Genomic DNA, 12,450 nt, shown 5'->3' with positions numbered 1-12,450 from the left:
AAGGACACTATGTACAGCTGGACAGAAAGAATAATGATGGCAGCCTCATAAGAAACAACATAAGCCAAAAGACAATGGAACAACATCTGTAAGGTACTGAAAGAACAAAAATATGTGTCAACCTAGAATTTCTATACCCATCAAAAATATCTAAGGCAACTAGGGACTTTTTCAGACATACAAAAGTGAAAAGATTTCATCACCAGCAGACTTTCAGTATAACTAATTTTTAAAAAATCTTCAGGATTAAGCAAAATAGTACCAAATGAAACCTGCATCTACACAAAGGAGTGAAGAGCACTGGGAATGGAGAATGAATGACCAAATATAAAGCAGGAACATTTAATCTCTTTAAAAGATAACTGTTTAAAATAAAATAATGTATAATAGAACTTACATGTAAAAGTAAAATATATAATAACAATAGCAAAAATCCAGGAGAGAGGAAATGGAAGTATAATGATTAAGGTTCTTACACACAACATAGTATAATATATACCATTAACCCTACAGCAACCACAAAAAAAAATAATAAAATAAAATCACAAGAAAGTGCACTGGTAGTAAGTCAACAAATGAGATAAAATGGAATAAACAAAATACTCAGTTAATCCTAAGGAAGGCAGCAAAAAAGGGAAATGGAACAGATGCAACAAATAAGAAACAAATAGTAATGCAGCAATGTAAACCAAATCATATCAATAATTACATTAGCTGTAAATGCTCTAAACACCACTATTTACAATGGGGATTATGAAATTGGATGAAAGCCCCAACTATGTACCGCCTACAAGAAATTCATTTTAAATAAAAAGATACAAACCAGTTGATATCAAGAGTGGGAAAAGATCTACAATGCTTACACTAATCAACAGAAAACTGAAGTGGCTAATCAGACCAACTAGGTTTCAGAGCAAAGAATATTACCAAGAATAAAAAGGGCCATCTCATAATGAAAAGGAGGTTAATTAGTCAAGAAGACATGACATTCCTACACATTTATGTACCAATCATAGTACCTCAAAATACATGAAGCAGAAAGTAACAGAGCTTCAGGGGAAAATAGACAAATTCACAATTATTATCAGAGACTTCAAAACCCCTCTTTCCATAATTAATGGAACAAGTACGCAGAAGGAAAATCAAGGATATAGAACAACTTTACCAACCAACTTGACCTGACATTTACTGCATGTTCCACCCCCACAGCAACAGAATATACATTTTTCACGTTCACATAGAACACTTACTGAGACAGTTTATATGTTGAGGCATAAAACAAAATAAATAAATTTTAGGATTTATGCAAAGAAATTCAAAAAATTCAAATGTATGCTGCCCTCTTCTATAATACACAGTTGGAACTGGTAAGTAACTGCCAGCTAAAAACCCCATTTCCCAACTTCCCCCCTTGCATATGGATAAAGAATTGTCTTCATCAATAAACTGAGGATACAAGAGGCCAAAAAAGTTCAGAAAGGGGGGCTCCTCACTCCTTTCTTGCCCCTACCCAGGGATGACAGCAGAAAACTTCCAAAGACTGGATGGTAGAATTATAAGGCAGGAGGTACCTGAGACCCTGAATCAATCACCCATGTAAAGGAAAACCATCCACCAAAATGATCATTTAATATATGAATGGGAAAAACAGTCATTTACTGTGTTTAGTCAAAAAAAATTGTGGGCTTTGTTTTAAAAGGAGTTAGCATCACTCTAAATCAGGAAGTTTCTAAAGGGGAGTGACATGATTTGATTTACATTTTAAAAGGATCACTCTAGCTGTTATATTAAGAATAGTCTGTAGAAAGGCAAGTGTGGAAGCATTCTAGTTAAGACATGGCAGTAATCCAGGGAAGAGATGATGGTACGTATCTTGAACTAAGGTGATAATAGTGCGAGTGCTGAGTAGTAGTTATATTCTAGAAATATTTGAAGATAAAGTTAACAAGATTTTTCTGACAGATTAGATGCAGTGTGTGAGAAAAAGAAAAGGCAAGTAAAACCCTGGCAAATGAAAGGATACAGCTGCCATCAACTGACTGAGATAGGGAAGGTAAAAGATAAAATAGATTTAGGATGAGGCAGTGGACAAAGACATCAGAAGATCCATTTTGAAAACACTGAGCTTGAGATGTCTACTAATTACTCAAAGACAAATTCAAGTGGGCAGCCAAATTACTAGGAAATAAGCCTGAATTAGAAATATATATTTGATTGGGTAAGGGGCATTAAGGTAGACACTTGTTGGGATGAGCACTAGGTGTTATACGTAGGGATGAATCACTGGAATCTACTCCTGAAATCATTATTGCACTCTATGCTAACTGGGATGTAAATTTAAAAATTTATTTAAAAAATGTGCCTTCAAAAAAAAAAAAGAATTATATATTTGGAAATTGTCAGCATATAAATCACCAACTAAGGGAGAGTAAATAGAGAAGAGTAAATAGAGAAGGTTATTCTTATGCTAAGAGGTTGAGGAGAAAAGGAGAATCCAACATGGGATTCAGAGAAGTGACCAATGAGGTAGGAAGAAAACCAAGATCATGGTATCTTGAAAACCAAGTAAAGAAAATCTATCAAAAAAAGAGGAAGTGATCAATTGTGTCAAATTCTGACAGGTCAAATAAAATGAAGACCAAAAATTGAGCATAGGATTTAGAGAAATTACTGGTGAGTTTGGCAATTGGAGTCAGTAAGACAAGTTTTTAGTTATACTGCAAAGGGAAGCCAAAATATGGAACAGAGGTTGGCTGAGAAAAGGCGAGTCAAGAGAAAGTATTGTTTTGGTTTTTGGATGGGAGAAATAATAGCATGCTCATAGGCTATTTCTGCTTAAGAATATTCAAGCAGAAAGAGAAGACATGATGATTATAGGAGAACAAAGGAAAACTTCTGGAACCATGCCTTGTAGGTTAGGGAACAGGATCAGGTGCACAAGTGACCTAACAGGCAGTTAATCCATAGTTAACAGGCAGAAAGGCAAAGTACATAAACACAGTTACTAGTGGGTGGGTAGAAAACTGTAAATAATTAGGCTATAGTGAACCATGATTGTAAAGTCCAGATATGTGTAAGACCATGGCTCAAAAGTGGTCTTTCGGGAAGCAGTGTTTGAATATTCATTTTTATTCCAACTCCACTAAGTACCAAAAAGCTATTAGAAGTCTTAACGGAGTAGTAGACAGACATCCTGGGGTTACCTTAATTGAGACCAACTATTTCTAGTGACTACTCTATGGCACTAGATATCCTATCCAGGACTCATAAGTGAGGCACTAATTAGCAATTCTACAATAACTGCATTCCAATTAATCCAAAGTCCTCTAAACAGTAGCTACCATGAGTTTTGCAAACAATTTCTACTTGCAAAAGTAGAGAAATCTATCATTCTTGGGAACATTTTACAGATACTGCTGAACGGTTTCAGGCACTTTAAATACTACCAAATTCCAAAGAACAGTATCAACTTTAGTCCCGGAATTAGTTCATAAGTTTAGGGGGATTTTAAGAACATAGAGAGTAACATAATTTTCATCCAGTGAAGAGGATTACACAATCCATTCTGAGTTACTGTCCTCATTTAAAAGATTATATCCTAATGTATTTGTAAATTCACGTAGTGGTGTTAGAAGTAGTCAAACAACAAACATTATTTTAAATGCTTAGACCCTATAGACAATAAAATTATCAAGCATATAATTCTAATATTTATGTAACAAAGGTTTCATTGCAGTTCCATCAGTCAGCATTAGCTACACGTGTCTCTGAAGATTTAGAAAAAACCGCTTCGTAAAAGCAACAAATTGCAGCTCTAACAGCTAAGTAAATACTAAGCTAAGTAACAGTTTTCATTGATTCCATGTCATGTTACATTAGAAAAATTAAGTATACATTTTAATAAAATGACTTAAATACTATGTTCTTCAACATAACATCCCAAAGACCTTTTCTCCTAACTAATGTGTTCATATCCTAAATGTAACTCACAAGCTGCATGTTAATATTAAAAACAAAGAAATAAAAAACACACTTAAATACAAACCATCTACTCCAAGTCAGTGATTCCCACTATTAAGGGGATCGCATAGGCCTTCACAAATCTAATAAAAGCTGTGCATATAATTTCAGGGAATTTATGGGTACCTTGAAGTCTATATACAGGTCCTTTGAGATTTAAAGAATCTCTAAATTAGTAAAAAACATGGAGTTCAAAATCAATTCTAAAACATAAAAAAATTTAATATATGAAAAAGGAACTATGTGAAAAAAAAAACTAACATACAGTGGGAAATGAATTATTTATTAATATTTGCCATAAGTGGCTGTTCATTGAGAGAAATTACAATAAATCTCTACAAATATATGAATGCTTTAAAGAACTAAATGTAAGAAATAAAAATTATAAAATACTATAACAAAATCTAGAGAATGTACATAATCTTGGTTGGGGAAAGTCTTCAAGAAACAGAAGAAACTTAGTGGCTTAAGTTGATAGATTTGCCTGTGTAAATTTTATAACTTTTGCATAAGCTAACAGAAAGCTTTACACTTACAGAAAACAACCACAGGCTTTTTTTTTTCTAAAACAGAAATAAACTATTGCAGTCGTTTCATTGGGTAATATAATTATGTTCATTATATGGATATAAACAAGGAGCAGACATTACAGTAAACCAATTTCTTTGTGTCAGAAATTAGATTTTCTCAGAATTATATTCATTCTCAGCAATAAACGCAATTAAACATTGATATTACCATTTAAAAATTCTACTCAAACTGCTAAATCTTAGTGTAGCGTCAGTACAAAGCCCTAAGCAGGCTGGTCTAATTAAAGAAGCACTTGGTGTGGAATCACACTTAACCTGGGTTCCAATCCTGACTCTGCCACTACTAGCTCTGTGGTCAAGCTATATAACCTTTGAGCCTATTCCCACATCTGTAAAAATAGTCTTCTATAGTGTTCTTGGAAAATTACATAAGAATATCCCGTATGGAAGTGCCTAGTACAGAGTCTGATTATCAACTATGCCTTCTCTGCATTCCTTCCCTAAGATTACTAACTGGTAACATCCGTTTTAGTACTGCTTTTTATAAGACTTTTCTTTTTAAAAAATAAAACTAGTGATATAAAGTTATACATTTTATTTGCCATGTTTTTGCAGCTCCAGAGCATTATTATTAGTTCCTTCAAGTGTTTTGTATCTGAGCTCCTCTTGTTAGCTTATTTTTGAGTACTTGGTTTGATCCATATTTACTCCCTCTGATGGAATTTAAAGGTTTCTTACAAAATATAATGAAAAAAAACCACATTGTTTTCTACCCGTGGCTTTCTACATGTTAAGATAATCCTCTTTTTAAAATAATTTAGGTTGTGTCTATGGAACTCACTTTCAAGTATTATGAAGAAAATCTGAGGCAAAAAAGGAACATTATCCTTTTTTGATATGACCAGAACATGACCCTGAATGCTGCGAAGTGTATCCAAACAAAAAGGAAAACTGTACTGGCCAACCTTCAATATGTAAGGTGAACAATTTTTCCATCATACAAGATACATATTAATAAAATCATGGTAAATAAATGTGATCTCTCTTCAAAACTGTATAGTTTTACCCTAGAGTTCAGGACTGGAATTATCCTTAGCTCCTCCTTCAACTTTAGTTGCACTTCAGTTAGATTTATCTGATGCTCTTTGATAGACTGCTCTTCAAAATGTTTCCAAGGCTTTCTGCAAAGTCTGCCAAAACTGCAAATAGGAAGCTATACTTGTAACAATTATTTGTTAATACATTTTCCTTAATATTAATAATCACCCACAGCAGCATCTAGCTGTTAGTCTAAATGATTTTGCTGCTGCTATTTTATTGCTTGCTTCTCAAAAAGTATTTAAAACAACAGGTGAAAGTGTACCCATAAAAACACTACATTTCTTTTCCATATTCAAATTATAGCCTCTTGAGCTGATTTTTAAATGCCGTGTACATTTTTTAATCAAAATGTATCGCAGACATTCTTTTAACACTCCCTCTACATCCAAAATTCCTACCAAATGCCAAAGTTCTTTACTAATCTGAAAGTACCTATATTATCTGTGCATTTTTCTGGTCTTTCACAACTTCATACTCCAACATTTTGTACTTGAGACCTCTTCTCTCATTAAAGTAATCACTGTTAACTCCTTAAGATACTTAAGGATATGGTTAATTTGTTGTACAATCTTACTTTTCCTTCCACAAACTTCAATCTCACTATAATTCCCCTTTAGCGTTCCCTCCTCTTCTAAATTCATTACATCAACATTGCCGGGAACCACGTACATCAACATTCCTATTAAGCCCAAAATATTAACAAAATTCAGCTCCACTAAAAAAAGAAAAAAGTTTAAATGCCTGTATGCCTCCTTTCAGTACCTCATTGAAAAGCTTTTTATTTGCTTTCCTGTCCTACCTGGCAGCCTATTTCCCCCGTCAGTTGTGTGGTCCCCTGCTGCCCCCAGCACAAGAGTGCAACTCACTACAGTGTATTTCTTTTACTCACCATCATTCCCAGTATCTCCCTCCATTTCTGAGCATCTATCCCTTCGTGAACCGCCCCATCCCCAAAAGATCTGTCTCCAGGTGCCAACGTCTCAATTAGCACACCCCTGGACTGGCACTGCCAGGGCTTTCGGCAGACTCAAGAAAACACGCAAGGCTGAGCGTTTCTGCCTCCTCCAGCAGTTCCCGCTCCCTACTGAGTTCGGTCTTCTTTAGCGGTCTCCCCCTTGGAATGCTTACTTTGGGTAACCCTTAGGCACGGGAAAGCCCACCCTAGCAACCTCTGCCCCGTGACCTCGCGAGCACAGCACGCCACTCAAGCTTAATTCACACCTTTCTTGGAGCTTGTGTTCTCGATGCCCCCAGTCCCAGCTCTCTTTGCAAGCTCTTTCAGCTTCCTGCCCCCGAGCCAGACCGGAGGTTAGACGAAAGCCCACTTGCTCGGGTTGCCATGCCTCCCTGGCCCGACCCCTTCTACACCACTCAGCCCCGAGTGGCTCTGCTCCTTACCTAGCTTCGATCGGGACTCCTCCAGTTTCTGGATTTGGTTCTCCAAGAAGAGCATCGCCACTGCGAAGGCCACCACCGCCAGCAGCTGCAACTTGGGCGGCATCATAATCCTAAGGAGCCCCATGAAACCCGCTGCTCGGGATCAAGACATACCGCGGGGGGCGGGGAGCGGGGCCCCGGAGGCTAGTGAGACGCCGAGGGAAGCCCACCGAGCCGGGAGAAAGGCAAGGAGAGCGCGACAGCTAGAGAACCACCGCAGCGACCCCCCTTCTTGCCTCTCCAGTCCCCCGCCCCCAGGCGCCAGCACCAACGCCGCCGGTGCCCGCTTCTCCTGGACCGACTCAACGGTCGCCCCCTCCAAAAGCCCGCGCAGCAAACACAGCGCGAAGCGGCTGCCGGGCTCTCGCCTCTCTCTACTGCCTCAGTCCCCGACCCCCGCGCTTGCCTGCCTGCCCGCCTCCTTCTCTTCCTTCCTTCCCTCCCTCCTTTGCTCGCGGCCGCGCGCTCCTCCGCCAGCGCTGCGGCTGCGGCTGCGCCGCCCTCGGCTCCGCCCCCTGCCCATCCCCCTCAGCCACCACGCGCACGCATCCACGTACGCTGCTCGGCAACCAGAGGCTCCACCCTCTGCTCCCGTTCCGTTGTGCCTATTGGACCGAAGAACCCCGGAGCTTTGCTCTTGGTTCGTGTTACGGTTGGTTTCCTTTGCCGCAGGTGTCAACCAAAGCGACATTCGATTGGGTAAACTTGGAGAAGGAGGCAGGCCTAGACTGCCAAAGGCGGAGCTTCTTGGCTGCTGGACGAAATGTCGTGAATAAAAGGAAGGAACGCGGAGCTTCATAAGTTTGGGAGCTTAGGAGAATGCCTGATAGGGGTTATCGAAAGGACCCAGCGACTTTATATTTACATGAAATATAAAGGTATTCGACCATCTTTAAGCTTCCATATACCCTTAGGTAATACGCGTCTCTGCAGAGTAAGAGATTTGATGGCAACGGCCATTAGTAGCCTGTTTTGGATCAGGCTCTGGAGTGGACGCCCCTAGCTGCGGGGTCCTCTGGGCAGTTGGAGACCTACGGAAGATGGTAGCGATGGCGGCTGGGCCTGGTGGATGGTTGGGGCCGGCGTTTGGGCTGCGGTTGCTCTTGGCGGCTGTACTTCAAGCGGTGAGTGAAGATCATCTCCGCGGCATCCTAGGCGCGAGTGGGGGATATTGCTCTGAGGAAGACGAAACATTCAGTACTGAATGGGAGCCACACTTGGAGAGGGTGGGAGGTCTGGGTTTCCTTAGCCACCGCTGTGGCCGGAATGCTACGTGGCTTCATTCCTGATTTGATGTTTTTCCTTTCCCGCCCGGGTTTCTAGCGGTTCTTTCTCCTGACTTCAGAATATCTTGAGTAGTATTTATCTTCTTTTGCAGAGCTCCAGCTAATAACAGTCTGTAAACCACACAGTGAGGCGGGGGGGGGGGGGGGGGGGGTATTGGGGAGGCAATAGACCTTGGAAAGGAATGAAGATTGTTTTTAAATGGACGAAATACAAGGGACTATCTACCGTTCCTTGTGACAAGGCTCCCTAAATCTTAGAAGAAAGCCCCAAGTCTTTGGTTCAGGGTACATTTTCTGTTTACTTTTTCCCCTGAATGGTTAATGGTGTCTAATTCACTGTTAGACAAACCTTTTTATCTCTGATACGTTATTCACGTGCTGTTGGGTGCGTTTTAGTGCCATTTGTGGTTTTTGACGTTTCAATTAAAGGAACTACTCCGTGGTAAAGCACAATTTTTTTAATTGATTTTCTAAAATTGATAGCCTTCATCTCGTTTAACATCGGGCAGTGTTAACTTTTTTATTTAGTTTTTCTCCATTAACACAACAGATGCGTTCTCAATCTTTGAACTGGATAGGGCTAATTTTGTCTTATTTTTCTGTTGGGTTAGGTACAACTTAATATTGATTAATTCTTCCCAAGAATCTTGCAGTCCATGTTTTGCTATGTGAATGAATAACTTTTTTTTCTAGGCACTGTGGGAGCCTTTACATGCTTCATTAATCAACGTAATTCTTCAGGTATTTATTTTTCTGAACCTGCTGAAAATTTTTCTCCAAGGAGACCTGGTTTGATTGGTTTATCCAAGGTTTGAGGGAGTTAGGACCTATACCGAAGGCTTCTATAAACACCCCTGCTTTACTTTCCTCAAAGAGTTTGAAGATCCTGGGGCACCTAGGTAGCTCAGTGTCCAACTTCAGCTCTGGTCACGATCTTGAGTCCTTGCGTTCAAACCCTTCGGGCTCTGTACTGACAGCCTGGAGCCTGCTTTGGATTCTATGTCTCCCTCTCTCTCTACCCTTGCTCCTGCTCTGTCTCTCAAAAAATACAATAAAAAGTCAAATTAGAAAAAAAAAGGTTTGAAGATCCTGCCTGTTTTTGCAACCATACCTAAAAGGTGGATTTTTTACTTCTCTGATTAATATTACGGTACTCTGTTATTCAGGCATTTGGTGCCTTAGAAATTACTGAAAGACCCCTCTCTGAACTTTCTACTGGAGGTTGGTTTTTGTGTTGGGGGGGGTGGTTTTTTGTTTTGTTTGTTTGTTTTTTTGCCTATCTTGGGTAATTTGAGTCCACCACCATGCAAAGATAAGGAATAACATTTCACGTTGACTTCCCCTCATTTCACTTTAATTATCAACTGCTGTGTAACCACCCCAAAACTTAATGGCTTAAAATAACAAGGATTTCTCATAATTCTGTGGGTCTGCTGAGCAGTTCCTCAACTGTTGATTGCCTGTGCTCATATATGCAGCTCTGTTTAGCTAGCTAGTAGCTAGCTGAACTGCAGGGTCCAAGATGGCTTCATTCTTAGTTGGTGCTGTTAGCCAGGATAACTTGGTTCTCCTCCATGTGACCTCTTGGCCTCCAATAGGCCAGCCCAGCTTCTTTTCATAGCAGTCTCCGGGCAGCACTCCTAAAGAGCAAAAGCTGCAATGCCTCCTGAAGCCCAGGAGGCTTTACATATATTTTGAAATTACATATATCACTTCTACCCCACAGTATTCGTCAAAACAAATCATAGGGCGAGTCTAGATTTCAGGGATGGAGAAACAGACTCTACTTCTAAATGGGAGGAGTGACATACTCCTCATATGTATATGGAAATATACATATCAGGATAGGAGGAATTTATGGCCATTAAATAATCTACCACAGTGACCACAGAATTTAAGTCAGAAAGTTGGATATTTGATTCTTTCCTTTCTTTACATCCCTCACATCAGGCAGTTGCCAAGTCTTGTTGATTTTACTTCCTAAATCTCTCTCAAATCCATGCACTTATTGTCAATCCCTCATTCAGGCCACCAATATCTCTCTCCTTAGCAATAACAGCCTCCTGGCTCACTCTTATAATTATCAGAACCTAAATGGTTGACTTTGCCAGCTTCCCAATTGCCCAACCCAGCAAGTAGTCATTTTAAAATTCTTCTCTTTCATTCATTAGTCATTAAACCCTTAAAAATTTCCAAGCCAGTCCACTTAATTCTATTTCCATAGGCAGTACCTAAATTCAGGCCACCATTTTTGCTTGCCTGGAATTCCCACAACAGCTTCCTTAAACAAGGTTCCCTATTTCATTTTCCCCCTTTTTAGTTCAATCTTTATGATGCATTCAAAGTCATCTTTTTAAAACTTAGAACTGTCATTATTAAAATTCAGTGATTCCCTGTTGCTTTTAAGATGGAGTCTATTTTGAACATTCCTTAACAAGGCCTGTTTCACCTGATACGTATTTGTTTAGCCAGGTTTAATTCCCAAATCTTACCTCTACTGCAAGAGCCAAAAGGTAGAGCTGGAGAATTGGGGTCATTTGTTTTAGCATATCTCCCATACCATGCTCTTCCTCACCAGGCCTAAAGTAGAGTATTTAGATAAAACGCAGAGCTTAATTTACATACCATTTCCAGATTTGCAAAGCCAGGTGTACTCTCTCCCTCGCATATTTTATCATCATATCTTATACTCTGTTACGCAGATGCACAGTCTTAACAGCACCATAACTCTGTGCACTCCCGCAGCTCCTGTGCCAATTAGATCGTACCCAGAGGGAATACAGAGACTTTTTGGGGGGCTGTTTTTTTATATTGTTCCTCGTATGTATTCATTAAAATCTTTCTGATCATTAAAATCCTTCTGACGTGTGGATGGCTTCCTAGTTCACTTGTGTTTGTTCCTTGATATCAGAATCCTGAGGATATCTGTAGTTTGTGTAGATTGGTGATGAACCCCACCCACTCCCACAAATGAAGAATGACTCCAAAAATAGAGAGTTCTGAGGAATTCACCCTTGTTGAAATATTGTTAACTTCCCTAAGGTGTATTTCTGTCTCTTCAGTAATGAGTAGTATTTTTAACAAAATAAGTCAATAAATTCCTTGAGAATGAAAAGGGAAGCATGGAGGGTTGTTGGTAAAATACTAAGAAGTTAGAAAACTGCATTTCCCAGTTAGTCTAAAGCCAGGGGGTGGGGGGAGGCCAACTAGAATAAGTAGTTGGCGGTGGTAACAATAAGCCAAATCTTTGGAACCTGACAGATGAATGAAAAGAGAGTGAGGAAAGAATTCCTTGGCACCTTGAGGTTGAGCTGCTGGGTTGGTTAGAGGATTTAGCTCCTTCTTTGTTTATTTAAACCTCTGAGTCCTTAGACTAGACAAGTTTTCATCACTGTGCCATTGTAGATCTCTAATTTAAAGTTAATAGTAATGCATAGTTATCAGCATTCCAGTGAGGTGACATCTGGGAGGATATAAAGTGATTTAATCTGAAAATACATTCTGAATATGCTTAAGCATTAGAAAAGTAATAGTTTAGTATGGCCTACGGGAGCTGTTCTCTGGGGCACCCAGAACTAAGTGGTATTCAAGTCTTCATTTAGCTCATTCATAATATTTCTTCAATATTTTGAAAGGCACTATATACCCAAAGCAGTACAGAACGATACTGTGTATCTTTAATTCTGAAACATAACACTTCATTCCCCTTTTCTTCACAGGTTAACACCTCCATCAATCTGGGGGACAGGATTATAATTGCCAGCATTTTTGTTATTATTCTTTGTGGTACATACAATAATGGTGCATCATGGATTTTTTGAAATATGATAGCTCATAGTAAGGGTTTTGAGGGCCAATCAGGATTACAATCTTGATATTGCCACCTCCTGTGTGCTGTATTATCTTAGATTACCTTAACTATCCTAAGCCTCTATTTCTCTGTAAAATGGGGATAATAACTACTTAAGAGAGTGGTTGAGATTGAATGGAGTAATGATATAAAATGCTTAGCAGAATATCTGGTGCTTTGTAAGAGCTTGCTATAATGGCCATGTTTCTGGTATTTATTTTCATAG

The 12,450-nt window shown here is 39.3% G+C and overlaps 2 protein-coding genes across 8 annotated transcripts in view; one reads left to right on the top strand and one right to left on the bottom strand.

Annotated features, from left to right (window-relative positions):
* HS2ST1 (heparan sulfate 2-O-sulfotransferase 1) overlaps positions 1-7,794 on the bottom strand; it is a 169,476-nt gene extending 161,682 nt beyond the window's left edge. For 2 of the 6 annotated variants that reach the window (XM_042952519.1, XM_042952520.1), the window contains exon 1: positions 7,050-7,539. In XM_042952519.1, coding sequence (XP_042808453.1) covers positions 7,050-7,173 — 124 coding nt within the window. In that variant the 5' untranslated portion in view covers positions 7,174-7,539. Of the gene's footprint in view, positions 1-5,616; positions 5,750-6,540; positions 7,025-7,049; positions 7,540-7,645 lie in introns of those variants that run through there. The other 4 variants (XM_042952518.1, XM_042952522.1, XM_042952523.1 and 1 more) reach the window with 4 other exon arrangements.
* A 180-nt stretch (positions 7,795-7,974) lies between these two features.
* SELENOF (selenoprotein F) overlaps positions 7,975-12,450 on the top strand; it is a 54,688-nt gene continuing 50,212 nt past the window's right edge. The window contains exon 1 of one of the 2 annotated variants that reach the window (XM_042952527.1): positions 7,975-8,212. In XM_042952527.1, the coding sequence (XP_042808461.1) occupies positions 8,129-8,212 (84 nt within the window). In that variant the 5' untranslated portion in view covers positions 7,975-8,128. The remainder of the gene's footprint in view (positions 8,213-12,450) is intronic. The other variant, XM_042952526.1, reaches the window with a different exon arrangement.

This window comes from Panthera leo, chromosome C1 (assembly GCF_018350215.1).
Source record: "Panthera leo isolate Ple1 chromosome C1, P.leo_Ple1_pat1.1, whole genome shotgun sequence".
NCBI classification, from domain to species: Eukaryota; Metazoa; Chordata; class Mammalia; order Carnivora; family Felidae; genus Panthera; species Panthera leo.
This window is presented reverse-complemented; position numbering and strand designations above follow the sequence as displayed.